This window comes from Physeter macrocephalus, chromosome 20 (genome assembly GCF_002837175.3).
Source record: "Physeter macrocephalus isolate SW-GA chromosome 20, ASM283717v5, whole genome shotgun sequence".
NCBI classification, from domain to species: domain Eukaryota; kingdom Metazoa; phylum Chordata; class Mammalia; order Artiodactyla; family Physeteridae; genus Physeter; species Physeter macrocephalus.
This window is the reverse complement of record NC_041233.1, coordinates 60,559,462-60,579,099: the sequence shown is the minus strand read 5'-3', so window position 1 is coordinate 60,579,099 and position 19,638 is coordinate 60,559,462. Positions and strand designations below refer to the sequence as shown.

General features: G+C 43.5%; 1 protein-coding gene across 1 annotated transcript in view; it reads right to left on the bottom strand.

The window, feature by feature from the left end:
- The window catches only part of SORCS3 (sortilin related VPS10 domain containing receptor 3), a 620,228-nt gene that overhangs the window by 108,696 nt on the left and 491,894 nt on the right, over nucleotides 1-19,638 (bottom strand). Inside the window, exon 8 of the mRNA XM_024121368.1 lies at nucleotides 4,340-4,429. Within this exon, the coding sequence (XP_023977136.1) occupies nucleotides 4,340-4,429 (90 nt within the window). The remainder of the gene's footprint in view (nucleotides 1-4,339; nucleotides 4,430-19,638) is intronic.

Genomic DNA, 19,638 nt, shown 5'->3' with positions numbered 1-19,638 from the left:
AGAAGGGAGAAGGACATATCTTGAATATCTCAGATACCTGCATAACAAAATTTTCTGCTTTTTATTTAGGGTATTCATTACAATCAAAATTAACAATCACTTCTATAATTATTTGTGTGATATCTGCCTCTCTCATTAGACTATAATGAGTTCTCAGATGGCAGACACTGTGTCTCTCTTATTTGTCACTTTATTTTTAGTGCTTACCAGAGTATCTAGCACGTGGTAGACATTCAACAATAGTTTATTGAGTAAATAAATGGAGTAAGTAAGTAAATAAATGGAGTAAGTAAATAAAAGGAGGAGATATAAGGGCCAAAAGGTAGAGACTCTGAGCTCAGTTGTTAAACGGGTTCTTTAAGGGAATGTACCTCGAATAGGCAGTTAACGATATAGTTCAGAGTTTAATGGGGAGATATCTGCTGGAGCTGTGGATATAGGAGTCATCAGTGTGAAGAGAAGGGATGAGGTCACTCAGGAACCATGAAGAATGCAACGGGAATTTAGGAATATCACCACTTTAAGGATGGCAAGGGAAGGGGATCCAGAAAAGGAAATCAGGAGAAAAACACTGCCAAAGGGAAGAGCATCAAGTGTGGATTTTTTTCCCCGAACAGTGTCAGATGCTCCAGAGAGTTTAAAAAAACAAACAAACCCAAAAGATAAAGACGCAGAGACGTCTAATTGGATTTGGCATGCAGGTAGCCACTGGTTACAATGGCTAGCAGATTTTTAACGGGACAGTGGAGAGATGGATGTGGGAGAGCTGAGGGCAACTAGCAGTAGGTTCAAGAGTGAATAGAAAGTGAGAAAAGAGGTTAAAACTACAGATAACTCTCTAAGAAGTGAGGCCATGGCACAGCAAGGAAGGATAAATCAGTATTCGGGGAAATGTAAAAATTAAGGACAATTTTCCTAAGGAAATTAAGGAAAGGGTCACATCATTGTCATTATCATTATAATAAATTATCTAAAACATATTTCCCCCTGTTCTCTTTCATTATTCAAAGTGGGGTTAACTGTATTCTACTGTCAAAAACAAACCCAGACTCAGGTAAGGAGAGAGTTGATAGGAAAAGACTATTGGAATAGGGAGAACACTCTGATCAAAGTATCTGCAAGCACCTCAGAGTGAAGGCAGAAAAGAATTACTCGTATTGGGAGAAGTAAAGCAAGGCTAGAATGAACTGCGGGGAGTGGGGTGAGGAGAAGTTAAACAGGAAATTGCTTTCCTTAGGGTCAAGCGATTCTCTTAAGGAGAAAAGCCAGACTTAAGTCTGGTCCAGTCAAATTAGCAGGCATTTCGCCCAGATTGGTCAGTGGGGACAAACAGTTCAGTGAATCATTTATGAGACAAAGAACAGGAATCTGGTCTTGCCAGAGGTAAATACGGGGCACATTTAAGAGAAGGGCAGTTCTTTGCAGTAAGCCATATCCAGGAACACAAAAGGGTGGGGGGATTTCCTAAATGTTGCTGTTTCCAGGAGCTTGGGGCTCAAGCCAAGCTCAACATTGTTAACCGCCAAACTAAGCTCCGTACAGAAACAAACAAACCAACACGAAAGAGTAGCGAGTTAAGAAGAGTCCAGAATCTAAGAGGCAAGAGGAGGTCTATCAGACTCAGAGGGGTCCAGTGAGGCAGGCAACTCTGAGAGCAAGGGCAGCCTGGGACACGACCCCACGAGGAACTCACCCAACAGGTTGAGAGTGTCAGTAGCATTTCCCCTGGAACACAATCGCTGCTTCGACTTGCCCAGCACTTTACACTTTACCGACAACGAGCCATAAGCTGCATCCTTACAACGTTGCCAGATGGAATGGTATTATGATGCCCATTCTACAGATGAGAAGACGTGGGCTCACAGATGAGCAGCAGGCAGAGCTGGAATGAAAGCCCTGGGTTTCTGCTCTTGAGCTCCATCTCCTTTTCCCGAGGCTGCCATGGCTTCTGTCATCTCTCTCCAAGCCCTCCGCAGGTGCGTGCTTTACACGGCCATCGGCCTGAGACTCGGCGCCAGCCCAATGCCCAGGGGCTGGGTTATGGAGGACTCAGCACAGGGCTGCTGCTCTTAATAATGTCACTCTTTATTAATGGCCTTCATCTCCTTCCCTGCAAAACACTCTGAAGCCATGGAGTGCCCCGGGAGAGTGTATTCTGCACAGTCAGCTGGGAGTAGAGGTAGGAGGGCCATGATGATGGGTAGATTTGCCGTGTTTCTGTTTCTAAGCAAGATGCCCAGCAGCAACTGCAGCACAGCGTGGAACAGCGACAGCTTGCTGAAAAGCCATTTCCGTTTCTAAACAATGGAAAGAACCAATCTCCCTCCATCCACTCTGTCCTCACCTCCTCGGCCCAGGCTATGAAAACCTGGCCAAAGCCGACGAATAAAGGGGATCGATAACCATCCAGCTATCTTCACAACAGCCCTCGTGTTAATGAGAAGCTGTTCTGGATGGAGTTCTATCAAAGGGGCCGCACGGATGGTAGTCTACCACAGTACATTGCCATGGGGTTGCTAATCATTGATGGAGTGTTCTAGGGTTGTGATTGATGCCAGGCTACATTTATCCCCACCTGCAGCCACACTGCCCAGGGGAGCAAACTGTTTGCTTTTCTGAGAAGTTTAAAAATACATAAAACAGGCATACATACAAGAGGCAAAATAGGCCCTACATGGAGAAGGTGGTTTGGAAAGTTCCTGAAACTTTTCCTGGGCCAATACATGGAAATCACCAGGTTGCTGCTAAGGGTCATTCCCCTTTAGAAAGAACATGATCGTGAACTTCCTCTTCCTCATCTTCTGCAAGCAGGGATACCTCTTTCCTGCTTGGGTTTAGAATATCTGATGGGTACATCCTGCAAGCGTAGTCCTATACAATGGGCCTATAAACCCAATCACAGAGACATCAGAGAAAATAAGAAATTAATGCCCATGGCCCCTGAGGCTACTTCCCATGGTCCCTGCGAACCTCATCAGCCTCTCCACCTCTCTCTGTGCAACCCAGTCTCTCAATATAGTTTTCCAGTTTGTTAAATGAACCATACTCTCTCTTAAAATTGGGCCAGCATATGTATTTTCTACCCGCTTCCCGAATACTCGCTTGCAGGGTTAACTCCTTATCTGTCTTGAATCATCTTAAGCATCGCTTTCTTTAGGAAACTCGTCTTCTCTACCCGTATTTGGTGAGCTCCAACTATCATGTCACAATGGCCCTTGAACTTCTGTACCTATAATACACCCACAGTTGCTTGTTCAGTGTCTCTTCTCTACCAGAATACAACCTCCATTAAGGCAGGGAACGTTTGTATCTTATTTACCACTCTAACCACAGAGCTTAGTTCAGTGCCTGGCACAGAGTAAAAACTTAAACGGAAGAAAGAATAGATCGGTGGGTGAATAAACGAAGGAACAAATGAATGAATGGGTATGTGCATGCTTATATGAATAGGTGAATGTATAAAAGCAACCAGGGGTAGATGGTTATCCACGTTCTTATCCCGTAATCCCTTCTACCTCTGTACTCATTTCGCCTTTCATGATATGTTTCCTAGCACCAACTTAGAGATCCAAGTCTTTGTAACATTACATTGGATACATGTCCAACCAGAGACTTTGCTTCTTTGCAGCCTCAATAGGTGATGCAACTAAAGCCCTCCCATGTTCATACCGAGGTTCTAAGATCTGTCTCCTCCCAGAAGCCACTGTTCACAGGGGATGAGGCCCACAGAGTAAGTTTTATGAATTTCCAATACAGGAGTTAAAATGCCATGATTTGATATTAATTTTACAGTAAATTATTTCTTTTTAATTACTCATAGTGGCAGAAGGGAGTGGAAACACAGGCAGTGCATTTATATTTAGCATTAAAAGGTAAAGAGAAGCAAGAAAAGACTAACCTGTCCGTATCTATCTATCTATCTATCTATCTATCTATCTATCTATCTATCTATCTATCTATCTATCTATCTACCTATGGTTTCTGCCTGGACCATTCTAAGCCTGGCCCTCTACTTGTCAATAAGGCCCTTGTGAAAGGGAGGGGCCCTCAGAAGAGATTGCAAAGCTAGTTTTCCTTTCACTACCAGTCCTGGGAAATGACCCAAGATTATATCGGATGTTTGAATCATAGGAAATCAAAGCTCTTGCCCGTGTACCCTGCTGAGAGGGGAACAGAGAACCCAGATTCAGCGACATCAGCAGAGGCTAAACCCCGCAGTGGTAAGTCAGGCTGAATGCCAGCTGTCTCCCAGGCAGGGATCAAACCTTCTGCAGCCCAACAAGGCAGCCTCTCCCCACCGCTTTATCTGGCAGGACCCAGGGGAGCAGGTGGTGCGTACCTTGGGCAGCGAGTACTTGGGCAGCTTTATCTGAGTGAAGGTTTCTCTTCGGTAAGACACGTAGTAGCTGGCTCTTCCACCAGTTGTTACCTGTATCGTGGGGAAAACACAAAAGGTCAGATGGGGCTACGGATCACAGCACAAGGTGGAAAGCAGAAGCCTCTCCATCCACAGCCACAGTAGGTTTGTGACAACCTTTTAGGGAATACTCGCTGTTGGCTTTGATCCTCCAACCCCACAGTGCCCTGAGTTGCTCCTGTGACACAGCACTTCGACAAGAAGTGAGCAATTCCAACAGTCTTTCCCTGTGGCTGGCAGTGTCTGTGAGAGCAGGGGCTCTGCACCCTGTCACGGTGCTCTGAATACATACACACTTAATAAATATTTTCAACTGAAAACAGAGAAGCTACTGATGTCTGCTGTACCCATGATCTATATATTCTTTTTTTTTCAACAGCTTTTAATCCACTGCAATGATGACATGATTGTCAAAGAAAATTTGTTTTCTATCTGAACAATTACTATTGCTCAAAGCCTTATTACTTTGAAATTAATTTCACTTCCTCTCTGAGCACAATTTTTTTCCTTCCTATTTACAAATCCACGCATTGAGCAGATATTTACTGATTCTTTCCCTGTGTTAGTTAATTAAAGGCATCAAAAGTCAGAGAAAGAACTCTGGATTTGAAAGTCAGAAATCTTAGGTCTGAGTCTCAGTTCTACTAGCTCATGGCAGGGGTAGTCAACATCTGAAACCTCGCTTGGCAACGGATGTATTCTTAGAGGAACCTGGAAACCACTCCAAGAAATGGTCCCCTGGCCTGGGCTTGCTGGAAAGTCTCACCAACATGGCATAGCTCTGCAGATGGCTGCTCTTGGCCCAATTACCCTAACTCAGGGGAAATTAATATTCACAGGAGAAGACAACATAGCCTGCTCAGAGAAAATAACAGGAGGACAGTAGCAACCAGGCTGCTGTGCTGAGGAAGCAATCACTGGAAGCCCAGGCTCCTGCTGGAGATAGGCCAGTCCCCTGACCCTGGTCCAACCCTAGCGCCCATCCACAGCGGCTGCTGGGAGCAGGAGGGGTATAACATCTCTACTGAAAGCCACCCATCGCTCCTCACTCTAGGAGAGGCATTTCCCACGGCTCTCCCTTGACCTACACAGATTGCAAGCCCACAAAGCAGGCACCACAAGCTGCCAGGTAGAACAGATGTTCAAGTCAGTGTGAAGGCAGAACCTTGGAAAAAGCTTGGTGCAAAGTCTTAGGCTGTGAACCAAGAGGAGAGACTGGTTTCCCCCTGATGGTCACTGCTCTCCTTACATCTCTATTTTCTAATTAGAATCATTCTTATCTTGTATTCCAAGACTTTTTTTTTTTCTTTTATACGACATCTGTTCTGAATCTATATTGTTCCGTGTTGGCTTAGAGGTGGGGTGTTGACAGATTAAGACCAATGAGTTGCTGAGAAGTCTTTTGTTTTTCTTTTTTAAATACATCTCAACTACACAGAATCAGATTAAAATATAACCCTTGGTTCTAAGCACAGTCACCATTAGTCCCGGCATGATACTATTTATTTGCTTCTTTAATTTGGTTTTATTTTTAATTATAACAACACATGTAAATGTACCTGCAAAAAACTACTTAGATCAGTAGTTTTTAAACTTCAGCATGCATCAGAATCGCCCAGAAGGCTTGTTAAAACTCAGACTTTAAAAACAAAAACAAAAACAAAAAAACCCAAAACTCATACTGCTGGGCCTCACCCACAGAGCCTCTGATTCAATCAGTCTGGGATGAGGTCCAAGAATTGTCTTTTCTAATAAGTTCTACATGATGCAGATACTGCTGGTCTGGGGACCACACTTGGAGCAGCACAGAACAAGAACTTCAGTGCCAACTGACATACACCTCTATGCCTCTGTGCTCCTCACCTGTCCTGACCCCTGCCTCCCTCTGACATGTAGCTACTTCCCTGAATTTTGGGTTTACAGTGATGATAAAGTCTTTTTAAAATTAAGGCGAAATTCATACAACATCAAATTAACCATTTTAAAGTGTACAGTTCGGTGGCATTTAGAACCTTCACAGTGCTGTATGACCAGCGCCTCTGACATAGTTCTAAATCATTTGCACCACCCCCACCCAAGAAGACCCTTTACCCAGTGATAAAGTTTTTAAACCCCCAAATATATCCTCTGGTCACCTATCATGTGCTTGAAAATCAGTTCTCCACAGAACATCCTGAACTTCACCAACCTCACCCTTAGTGAATTAGACCAGTGTCAGAATCCCGTTACTAATGCTGGCCAGAGGTCAGCAATTAAAAGCAGCATTTCCCCCGAAGACCCAGTTACCTCCACAGGGAACAAGATGACAGCACCACCAGGCTTCTTATCAGCACCACAGAGCAAGGCAGGGCCCCCTGGGGTTTCTAACTTACCAAGGGCCAAAGGAGAACAGAGTGGTCCCCTTGATAGGGTCCCGCTGACCTGACTCTGGAACTCAGCCCAGCCATGCCTGTATGGCCCTGTGCAAGCACAGATTCTCTCTCTCTCTCTTTCACACACACACACACACACACACACACACACACACACACATATAGAAGCTCACACACACAACCTGGGAGAGTTTCTGCTTAAATAAAGCATGAAGATGGAATTACACTTCAGAACTACCATGGAATAATCTAAAATATTAAAGGGCTGCATGAAGCCCAAGGAGCCCAGATGTTCCCCAGTACCTCTGAGGCCATAGCATCCCCCAGCGACATCAAGCTGGCTCCTGCAGCTCTGCTTCTGTCCTGGCTGTCCACTCTCTGTACTGCAGAAATCCAGCTGATACTTTATTTATTTATTTATTTTCGGTATGCGGGCCTCTCACTGCTGTGGCCTCTCCCGTCGCGGAGCGCAGGCTCCGGACGCACAGGCTCAGCGGCCACGGCTCACGGGCCCAGCCGCTCCGCGGCATGTGAGATCCTCCCGGACCGGGGCACGAACCTGCGTCCCCCGCATCGGCAGGCGGACTCCCAACCACTGCGCCACCAGGGAAGCCCCCAGCTGATACTTTAAACCTCAGTGTAAGGCCCCGGAGTTCATGAAAGGGTGGTGGATGCCACCAATTCATTATAACTTCTCCCTCCTCTCATCTCCTGAATTTTGTTATTTCCATTTCTATAGCACTTTCAACATTTACTCTTGTGGTGTACATATACCTATAATGATCCCTCCGTGTCTTATTATAAGGGTGTTACTTCTTGATTACTAAGTAATGCTGGTCTCACAGCAGGCAATTAGTGGATGCATGATGATTTAAAAAAAATGATAAAACTGTCATCAATTGGGTTCATCTACCACACTCCAGAACCTCCCTTACATAAATTATCTAGTTTAATCCCACTGACAACCCTGCAGAGTCTATAAGATATGGAATGACTTGCCCAAGATAAGACAAATATGAACCTAGTAAAGATTGGCTCTAAACCGGTTCTCCTCCTCCTGTGACTGAGACAAATCCTCTATTCATCTTACTCATGTCAACAGTTGTAACATTTCCTTAATTCCAACATCTTTAAGAAAATTTTTTTAAACCTCTGTAATTGACTTGTGTGTATATGGTTTGTGTTTCTTCATATTCCCAGAGAATCAGCCATGACTTTGACTCTGCACCTTAAAAATGATGTCTTCTAAAAAAAGATACAAAAATGATGTCTTCTTAGAAGAGAAGTGAGGTAATAAAAACAAGAGGAATAGTAATTGCCATGCAGTGAGAAAACATATTACGTGGAAGATGCTACAGTAAGCAGTTTATAAACCATACTTCATTTGCACATATATATACATATACATATATATATTCCTGACATGTAGAGGAGATCTACAGGTCAGGACATTGAGGCTGAGAGAGGTCACTAATTTGCCCAACATCATACAGCCTTTCATTGTCACAGCCAGTGTACAACTCCAGGCTATGCTTAAAAATTTAACTAGGAATGAGCACATCTCCAAAATGGCAGGCATGGGGCAGGAAGTCAATACTTACTGACTGAACAATGAACTGTGATTCATTTGCTTAAATGGAGAGCCTCTGAATTCGATTTTCTCCATTGTTTAGTGACTACATGGTGGCTGTAGAGAAGAACTCCATTCCTGCCCAGTCCCTGCTGGTCACAGGGACTTATCTCCAAATAGACGTTCTAGCATTCCCCCTTACGAGCAGAGTCCTCCCAGTGCTGGAATGATACCAGCCTAGTGCCTTCGCTGCCTCTCCGCTATTATTTGTGTGGTTCTCCGGCGATCACACAAGGAAGGAATAAAGTTTAGCGACTATTAATCTATTTTGATGAACTTTTCCTTACAAGCAAATTTGCTGGCACTGTAAATCCCAGAGATTATTACTACTTTCCCTTTCAGTGATACCTTTTATTTTACATTTGATGGATGTCATCCAGTTATTTGCTCTGGGACCATCCGTCATGCTAAACACAGAATTAGTTGGGCCTCTTCCTTACTAATGACTGGCTCGTTAATCTGATTTTCTGGATTTCCATTTTACAGGTTTAATTGGGCTCCTGGCCAGTGAAAATGATTCCTTTGGACAAATGCATTGGCCGTTAAAAACATCTGTCTCTTCTGACTTGTTCCCATGCCTGCCGTAACCAAGTCTAAACTGACACATCCTGTATTTTTTTCACTTCTCCTTGCTTCTGGATGATGACTTGCCCTGTAGGAGAGAGAGAAATTTACCCCCCAAAATGGAACCAAAGGGCCTTGAGTCATATTGAGCCTGCTTCTTCCATAGATAGAAGAAAACTTCTAATGTCCCTAGAATTCATAAGTGGGCATAGGTAATCTGAGAAGAGAAGCAGACACTAATATTTTTGAATATCTATCATGTGATGAGTGCTTTAGATCCACAATACTATTCAATATCCACAATAATTACTACTGTTATTATTGTTAAAACTATTATTAGTACCCTACAAGGTAAAAGTATTGACAATATAACGTTTTTTGAGCATTTATTAAACACCAAGCACTATTCTTCTGTATGTACCAGCTTTCTGTTTTATGGTCAGAGGAGAAATTGAGGCATAGGGAACTTATACAACATACTCAAAGACACACAGCAAGTAAATGGTGGAGGTGGAATATGAACCCAAGTTTATCTGACTGCAAAGTTTATGCTGGTCCCTCAGACTATGTGAGGTTTCCAAACCTCTCTATGGAAGGAAATGGATCCCAGGTCATTCAGTTCTCAATTTCCCGGATAAGATGCCCACCAACAAGGCAGATCTTTCTCTGGTAGGGCTCGTGTCAATTTCCCAGCCCTGAGAAATCAATGCTCTATTGTTGCACAGGAGCGAATAGTGCTGCTATTGAAATTGGTGAATAAAAGGGACTATAATGGAAATAAATTCAGCTTACACGAGAGCTGCTGCCCTCCTAGGAAGTGACATTTAGAAGCTTTTCCAGCTAGAGGACCTTGCTGGGTCCAGTACGATGTGAAGAATCTGTCCAAGCCAAGAGAAATGACCATCTCTATAGGCATACGTTAGTTATTTCTCACGCAGCCCTTGCATTGTTTCCTCCTCCTTAAAAAACGAGAGGGAACAGCTAGCTGAGTGTTATGATGCACAATTAACTTTTCCAATTTCTTTGCTCATTAATTCTATTCAGATTATTTAAAATAAGTCTTGACGTTGTTAGGCCTTTCTCTTCCACTCCACCTACATAATTCCTCTGAAGATCATATTTCTTCTTTAAGAACAAAGAAACAGGCTTCCGACTACCGGGCCATAATTGTCAATAAATAGCCATGGGTCTCATTAGGATGCAGCTTTAAGTGTCAGGATGGCTTCTACATGGCAGGTTATGTCGTCTCTGTCATCTTGAGTTCATTTTCTGAAAGCGCTCTGCTAAGGCACTACGCTATGTGTCTGAATCAAACCTGTGTTCAGCATTTAGAACAAGACACCTATCAGCAAGCCACCTCCTCTGCTAGACTGTTTGATGTTGAATTTATTGTTTGTCAAACTGGTGTTTGCTCGTTTTATGTCCTAGAGGCTCTGGGTTATTAATGCAATATGCAGTTTTACCTGCCTGTTTCTAGAAAGAGTGGGTCTAATGCCTAACACAACACTCCTGCTGAGGCTGAACCTCTTTGAAACAGATCTGCCCATAAAATTTTTTATTGGGCCCCTAACATAGCCCCAAAATAGCTTTACCAAAAGGTGGTGAGTTAGAAGAGCATGGGACAAAGACCGTGCCTAGATCTAGACCACACAAACAAGAAGAATCAGTAGGCCTGACTCTCTGAGACTGTTTTTTCAAATATAATAAAGGAGCTGGGCCTGATAAGTTTCCAATTACATATTTTCAGAGAAGACGCTTCTTCTGAGTTTTAAGCATTATAGCACATTGGTTGGGATCCCAGACTTGTGTTTGAAGCCTGCTTCTGCCATTTGCTGGTTTGGTGACCTTGAACAGGTAATTTAGCCTTCCTAATTTTTTCTTCTGGAAAATGGAGACATTAATACTACCTAATGACACGTTATCATGAGGAATGAATCTACCATGGCATGTAAAGAGTTTTAGCCCTATACCTGACACGTCCTAAGTACTCAGTGCATATTACCTGTCCCTGCTGAACTAGAGGCACAGATGCCTGTATCAGTCTAATATCTTAGAGGACTTAGGGTGACTGACCATGGCAACAGTTTATATGTAAACTGGAGGCTGTTCAGGAAGTGTCAGGATTGCCACATGGGCTACCTGGTCAGAATCGACCAGGGATAGAACACTGAAATTCTTCTTGTTGCCCTCAGCAAGGATGACTTTGTAGAGAAGCCCACCCATGGAGACCACAAAGTCAATGTGCTTTGTGCCAGAGATCCGACCATTAAGCAGCTGCAAGCCTTATCTTCATGTTTTAGCTTTTACGATTTAAAAGGAAGGGAAGAAGTTCTTGGGATGCCCACTTGACCCTGCAAAATGGAAGTTCATTGTCTTTCCTCTCCTAGTTTAGTTGGGGGATAAAAAGGCAAAGAAAATAAGTGCAGCAATAAAAAAAGAACTGATATGGATTTGAATTGTCATCCTGGAGTATAAAATGTGGGAGCGTTTGAATACTCCCAGTTAATATAATAACAGATAAAAAGCTAAAACAGAGACAGTCTATGCTGAGTTCTAGATCAGGATGCCAGAGCTTCACAGAAAAAGGAAACACTACCCATGGAAACCTTAAGGACAAGTGTTAAAACTTACTATCAAAACACCTCCCCTGCTTCCTCTTTCACAAACGTCCCTGTTTCTTGTGCACTGTGAGTTTAATATGGTTTTGTAAAAGACGAACTGAGAAAGGGCTAGAAAAGATATTGCAAGGAGTCAAGCTTATATAGCCTTCCTACACTTACATAAGTTTTTCTCTTTGAGATATCACACAGTCTATTTCCTTTATACAGGTAGATATTCTGAGGTCAATTAATTGGCTGAAATCTTCCCAAGCCAAGCACTGTCTTTTCTACAACATCCCAGAATTTCAGAAAACAAAAACTAAAGAGTGGGAAAGGAGAAGAAGGAAGAAAGGTAAAAGATCCCGGTGTCTGTAACATCTGTGATTCTAGTTTCAGCTTGATCATGTATCAGACATGCAATTTTAGGCATGGTAACTAGTCTCTTGGAGTTCCAAGGTTATTTTTCTATGAAAACGGAACAAATAATAATTATCCTTCTCTTTCAGAAAAGTAAATGAGATAAGATAATAAAATGCTTTCATGTTAACTATAAATTGTTTTACAAATACAATGAGTAGGGTGTTATGATTGACCTGTATATGTACCCAGGAACCCAAAGATTTTAGAGGTATTCTCACTGACAAATTGCTGTAGAATGAATGTTTGTGTCCTCCCCAAAATTCGTATTTTGAAACATAATCCCCAATATGACAGTATTTGGAGGTGGGGCTTCTGGGAGAGACTAGTGTTCTTATAAAAGAGACCCCAGAGAGCTCTCTCTTTTTATAACATGTAAGGACATGGCAACAAGATAGCCATCTATGAACCAGGAAGTGGACCCTTACCAGATACCAAATCTTCCAGTGCCTTAATCTTGGACTTGCCAGCCTCCAAACCTGTGAGAAATAAGCTTCTGCTTTTATAAACCACTCAGTGTATGGTTTTTATTTATTTATTTATTTTTTTTGCGGTACGCGGGCCTCTCACTGTTGTGGCCTCTCCCATTGCGGAGCACAGGCTCCAGACGCGCAGGCTCAGTGGCCATGGCTCATGGGCCCAGCCGTTCCGAGGCATGTGGGATCTTCCCGGACTGGGGCACGAACCTGTGTCCCCTGCATTGGCAGGCGGACTCTCAACCACTGCGCCACCAGGGAAGCCCCAGTGTATGGTTTTTATAGCAGCCTTAGTACAGAAATCAAGCTGATGATCCACATATGCCCACTCTATTGATTGTTTGGGGCACTGACATTTGCCATTGGGCCAGTAGCTATATATAGTCTGTAGGGCTATAGCTATCCACAGACTGAAACGTTAGAGGCAATACAGAAATATGAGAAAAAAGCGAGAAATGGATGGGCAGAGCTATAGATCAGATGTGTCTTCAGCCACATGGGATGAATGGCAGGTGCACATAGCTGCTTCGAGAATGACTAATTTTATTGATATGCGCAAGATATTTTAAAGATCCTAAAAGGGCAAGGAAAACAAAGCCATTAATTTTCTTTTCTTTTTTTTTTTTTTTTTTGTGGTATGCGGGCCTCCCTCTGTTGTGGCCTCTCCCGTTGCGGAGCACAGGCTCCGGACGCACAGGCCCAGCGGCCGTGGCTCACGGGCCCAGCTGCTCCGCGGCATGTGGGATCCTCCCAGACCGGGGCGCGAACCCGGTTCCCCTGCATCGGCAGGTGGACGCGCAACCACTGCGCCACCAGGGAAGCCCCAGCCATTAATTTTCTAGAGAAGCAGGGATGCTTCTTTGGGACATGGGATTTCCAGACAGACTTGGAGATACCTGGGCTGCTAGATATAACAGGAAAACTTTGCCAACATGGGATTTGCATGCCTCATTTTGGGACAGCAGTGGATGGATTTAAACCATCTGTCAAGCTGTTTCTCAGAAAACACTGCCACCTCCCCAAGAGAGCCATGAATATTTGTAAAATGCCAACTGCTACTCTGCTACTTCTTGGGGCTACCCCATTGTACTCTCTGTGTCATGCCTGTCCTATCCTCCACCAGCAGAAGTGTCACTGTTGGAGAGTCAAACTCTGTGCTCACCACTTTGTATGCACTGTCTGCCCTCATGCACAATGACCTTGGAGGAGAGATACTATGCAGCCCCACTTTACTGATGAGTTAATTTACATGGATAAGGTCACTCAGCTCCAAAGTAGCAGAGCCTGGATTTGAACTTGGGTCTTTAAATTTTGACAATGTCCACTACACTGTGCAACCCTGAAAAAATCTAAAGTGTCTACTGCAGAGCCTTTCCAAAGAATAGCTAGTTTAAGACCAGTTACCTGGAGGGATTCATCCTGACACAAATCCCAGCATTAACGAATTTCACACCGGCTTACATCAAAAGCTACCTCCTTATAGAGTCCTCCCCCATCCCAATTTCCCAGCTGGAATTCAGCTTTTCATCCTCTGATTCTCAGGGCTCTTTGTTTGTAGCTCTCTCGTTGCACTTGTCAGCTGCTGTCCTGAATTACTGGAAGAGGGTACATCTTAGGTCTCTTGTACTGTATTATCTTCGAGGATTAGACAATGTGTCCTGTTCCCAGTCAACCATCTCTTAGTATCTGGCGCCCACGTCATAACTCATATTTGTATTCTACTTCATGCCATTAGTTCTCATTATTGGACTGAATCTCATTTGGCTGGAGCACAAGCGTGCAAAGGAGGTCTAATTACATCCCCAGGTTAGAATTCAGGCCCGGAGGCCCAGACAGTCCACATTATGTCACCTTGCTACTAACAGGTAAGGCTCAAAGCCAACCTCAGAACTTCTGACTTGAAGCCCAAGGCTCTTTTCAAATTGCCAGGCTGCTTCGGTCTGTGTTCACTAAGTCAAGATCAGAGAAACACAAAGTGGAGGTAATTGCATGGATTTTTACAAGTGGGTCGTGATTTTACATCAAATACTCCTTTGAGTGGTTGGTAACAGCATAACATGGAAAGCCAGGTCATGCTTTCCTGTGGGAAACAAAGAAGCACATTACAAGATGCTCTTCCCCACCCCCTGCCGAATCCACATATTCATTAAAGGTCTGGCCGAATTCACATCGTCCCCTGAACATTAATCATGTTTAGACATCTCATTAGGGATACTGGCCCCAATTCTACTATGTGTTACATTTATCAATCAATCAGCAAATACTTATTCAGCACTTTGGTGCCCAGGCTGTGTCAGGTATCACAGGAGTCATGGGGCTGTGACCTCATGGAGTTCACCATTTCCTTGTAAAAACAAGCCAAACATGTAAGATGTACAAATGACAATACAAAATGAATGCCAATGCTATGGTACTCGGAGCAGGGCAAAGGATAAGAGCTATAAAACAGAGAAACGCCCCACCCCAGAACCACAATAGTTTACACAACTTACGATCTTTCTAGACGACAACAAAATCAGTGCGTGGCACTGTGAAGTCCACACTCATCCCACCTCATTTTATAGATGAGACGACTGAGACACAGAGATGGCAGAGCAACACAGCTGGCAAAGGGCTGGACTGGGATTTCAGCTCATGTTTGCCTAACTCCACACACACACTCACATAACTGCACACACACCTGGTAGTAAGTAGTGTATAAACAGGTGTTATGTACACTCCCACTGCCTTAGGAGGAGAGGGGATTCTCGTACTGAAGGACATCCTCTTTGCCGAAAGGGATGATGGATTTGAAGATGGAAGACTGGAGAAACCAGGTCACGGCTGAACTATCCTACACACCAAAGGGAGACGTGGAGAGAAAAGGTGGGGATGGAGCGTGAAAGAAGAAAAACATCACCAGCAGAGATGGAAAGGTAGCAGGATGGGAGATCCAAGTGAGTTGATCACTGGGGGTTGCTTGGTTCCAGAAGAGGCACTTTGGGGGAAGGGCAAGAAATAGTGGGCGTGTGTAGGTTTTATTAAGAGTCTTTGCCATTCGGTATCTGACATAGACACTCTGCTTCATTTTCACTAGACATCTGCAATTAAAAAAAGCAATACTATACTGCTCAATAATCTTATTAAAATTCTGTTTGTTTATCTCTGCAGAGGTGGTTCACATCAGGAGCGTAGTTTTGCTACAAGAAAACATCCAAGAGTTACAGCTGGGTTAGGAGGGATTTTATCTTTCTGTACCTTTTGGGGTTACTGACTTAGTTCTCTGTTGTGAAAATTTAAAAAGAACATCAGAACAGAAACCCAGACATGTATCCCAACCACCCCCTCCCGACCCCTACTGGCAATTACGACTCTGTAGGAAAAGCACTTAACTGCTCCTGCACCTCAGTTTCATCTAAAAACAGATAAGCACCCTCATATCATAAGGCCCAACGTGCACCTGACACAAAGTAGGGACTCAAAAATGTCACATCCGTGTGTTCCTGATCCCTTCACTTGCTGGGTCCTAGTCTCCTCAGCGTGAATGTCTTCTTCAACTCCTATCTCCTAAGATTCTATGCGGCTACCTTCTTTTGTGGTCATTCAATGACTCCACAAACATGTTGTAAGCACTTACTTTGTGTTAAGCTTTCCACTCACTTGCCCCTTACACAGTTCTTGACCCAGTTTGACTCAGGCAAACAAGAAAGTTTCAGTCATGACGCTTTCTCATTTAAAGAGCAGAAGAAGAGCAGAGATTGAGAAAGAAGGCTCTGGTGTCAGGCTGCCTAGGTCAAATTTCTGCTCCACTCTTTACTGGCTGTGTGATCTTTGGAAAATGACTTCACTGCTCTGTGCCTCTTCTGTGAAATGGTGGTAAGAGTTGGACTTACCTCGTAGGCTGTCGTAGCAATTAAATGCATTAATAATATGCCTAGCCACTCAACAAATGTCAGCTGATTCTTTATGTATAACTGATTCTCCAAGAACTACAGATTATTCAATAAGAGAGAAGATTAGCTAGGCAGTGAAAATTGTGGAGGAAGGCTGAGGACAACTCTTTAACCAAGAAAATGCTGAGAAACTTCTGTTTCTTACACAGAAGAGGTATGTTCAATCCACCTCATAAGGACTCATATCAGATATTTCAGAGGAAGTAAGAAAGCCACTACTTCTACGCCTTCCCTCCCACATACACAAAGAACACCTAAGAAGCAGTTACACAGCGCCCTGAAATAATTAACACAATCGTATTAAGAGCCCCTGGATGATTTCTCCATACTGCAATCTGGAAGCGGTCGCCACCTGGGGCAGGCAGTAAAACGGCAAGCATTTATTCTGGAGAACAAGACAGAAGGCCTTGGGTATGGCCCCCTCTCCACCCTAATTGCCTTCAGTGGAATCACCATCACACACTATCACAAGGTATGCATTCCTTCCGAAAACATTTTTCAGATGAGAAAGTGGAAGCGATCTTGCCCGGCCTGGAGAAGTTCCAAGGCTAGAGGGAGAGAGGGGAAGTGTCTAATTTCATGCTAGCATTACACACAAGCTGGATTAGAAGAAAACAGGGAGGAGGAGGAGAGAATGGCGATGAAAGAATCAGACAATTTTAAAGTCCAAGAAACACAGAGAGAGAAGAACCAATCAATTTCTTTCTTTTTTTTTTTTTTTTTTTTTTTTTTGCAACAGATGTTCTGCTTGCAGTTCCGAATGTAGGAAGGATGAAATAGGAGGAGGAAGAAAAAGAAAGAGCTTAAAGGGAAGGGAGTCAGGGAAGGAGAGAGTCAGGTTGGCAAACAGGAAGCTAATCCCAATGCTTTCCTCCTTCCCAGCGTCACCATGCTCTGTTCTACCCACTGGGGACGGCAGGGTGCCTCTCTGCCTTATCCCACACCTGCAGGCATTTTTTCACCAGGAAGGCAGAGGTAATCAAGCCCATCCCTTAAGCATCTTCATCCTGTTCCTTTCATAATCAGCTTCTAAAGTTCTGTTTGTTGGATGTGGGGCTAACCAGACCAAGCACTTGAACAGCTGCTCGGGCCATGGAGCTATTCTCTTTGCCATTGATCACAAAGACAAAAATCAATCCCGGCTAAGGAGAAAGAAGTTAAAAACAAATTGCAGGAATTGATTTCTGTCCAAACCTTCTGACTCTCAGTTTACGAAGAGGGTGCGTGAATCTGCCTGTCATGAAAATACTTCACGTGTCCCAGGCTCAAAAGCAAAATCGGGGTATATTACACACACACACACACACACACACACACACACACACACAATTTTATCTTAATTTATGCTTTTATATGATTTTATTTTTGCCTCCCAATAACTATCAGAGATGAGAATCCATCTAAATCATAAGCTCCCATGAGAAGAGGACTGGGTCTGTCTTGGGTTCACTATAAAATCTCCAAAGTGGGGCCCTGTGCTTTGTGAATAGTAGTAACTCCAGAAAAATTTGAGGGACTGATGGAATCAATGAATGAATGAAGTCCCCTCCTTGCTATTATGGGCTCTTTCAGTTATGCTTATTTCTGCATAGATTTCTCACAGTATGTAATTATTTTTCTTCTTTATTGCTTAGTTTATGTATTCTCTCTCTCTCTCTCTCTCTCACTAGACTATAAACCCTCCATGGCAGGAACTTTTAGTTTTTGCTTTTTAATTTTTGATCTATTGCATTATCTCCATATTGAGCCCTCAGTAAATGGATGTGAAAGGAAATAAGGGAAGAATGATTCAGCAACTCTCTTGAGCAATTAGCTACATCCCAAATATCTTTTTTTTTTTTTAAATTCTGACATTGGAGAAATGAGTTGGGAAATACTTCCAAATAACAGTCCCCTCTACATGTCTGACTCAATGGACTACCCCATAGAGTGAGCAGACTTATGGAATTTTAGCATGAGAAGGGAATTTCTGGATCATACAGCCCACTGCCTTCCAAACTGGATTCTATGGCCCACTGCCTTCCAAACTGGATTCTATTCTAGAATTCTACAGCAATGCTTTGAGAGTGTCCATAAAAAGGTGAAGAGGAGGCTGGGTGGGTGGGGGAGCTGATACAGCCCCTCACCCTTCTTAAACTAGATCCATTCCACCTGCATCTGTTTTACATATTGGAATTCCTCGAACAACACTGTCTGAAAAGTGGTTCCTACTGTTAAGAGCAGTAACAACAACAAAAAGTTTGAAAGCTCTACTTGGATGCCATCCTTTCCTTTTGTGATAAGAAAACTGAGTTCCAGGGAGGAAAGTTAATTGCCCAAGGTCACAGGGTGAGTTACGGTGATACCAGGCTTAAACGTAGGAATACTTGCCACCCCTCCCCCACCTGCCTACTCCATGCCATGGACACTGTCTCCTGCCATTAAAGGTCTCTCTTTGGAGCACTGGCTGGTCCTGAAGTTGGACTCCTAAAGTTAATTCCCTTCTTTGGGAACTGGCTTGAGCCCTGCCTTCTCCAGGAAATGTCCTGATCATATCATGCCGCATGGGTCTCCCTCGCTCTGGAAAGAAGCCTCGCATACCTTAGATGCTTTGAGCAACATTCATGGAGACTTGTCAGGCCATCCAGTCCCACCTCTACATCTAAACTGAACAAAAAATGAGGACAGCCACTTTGTCAGTATTGTCTACCATTATATCCCTTTCATTAAGAACAGTACTAGGAGCATATTAAGTGCTCAATAAATGACTGTTGAATGAATGAATCAACCAATCAACAATTCTGTCTCAGACAGCCCAGGGTATATAGTAGGTGTTCAATCAAATCAACTTGATTGATTAGCCACAGCTCTGCCACTATTAAACTCCAAGAAGACCTTATTCTGGCTGACCATGAGGGCTTTCAGAATCCTAGTCTCAAAAGCTTCTTGCAGAAATCCAAAATGTCTGTTTACCCCATTAGCTAGTGATGCAGTTAAAGGAAGAAAGAGTAAAATTTTTAAAAGCTGAACCTCTGAAATGTATATTCTAGTTAGAATGGTAATGGGGAGAGAACTGGACTTAACAGTCTGCTTCTCAATCAACAGCCCAACTGCCTTCATTATCAGCACTGTTGTTTTTACAACAATACAATTATCTTTAATAGAAGGCCGCAGAAAAGGGATCCTCCTGGGAGGATCCTGGGAGCTGCTTAGCAGAGTGGGTGTTGGGGACTTGCTGGAACTTGGAAGAG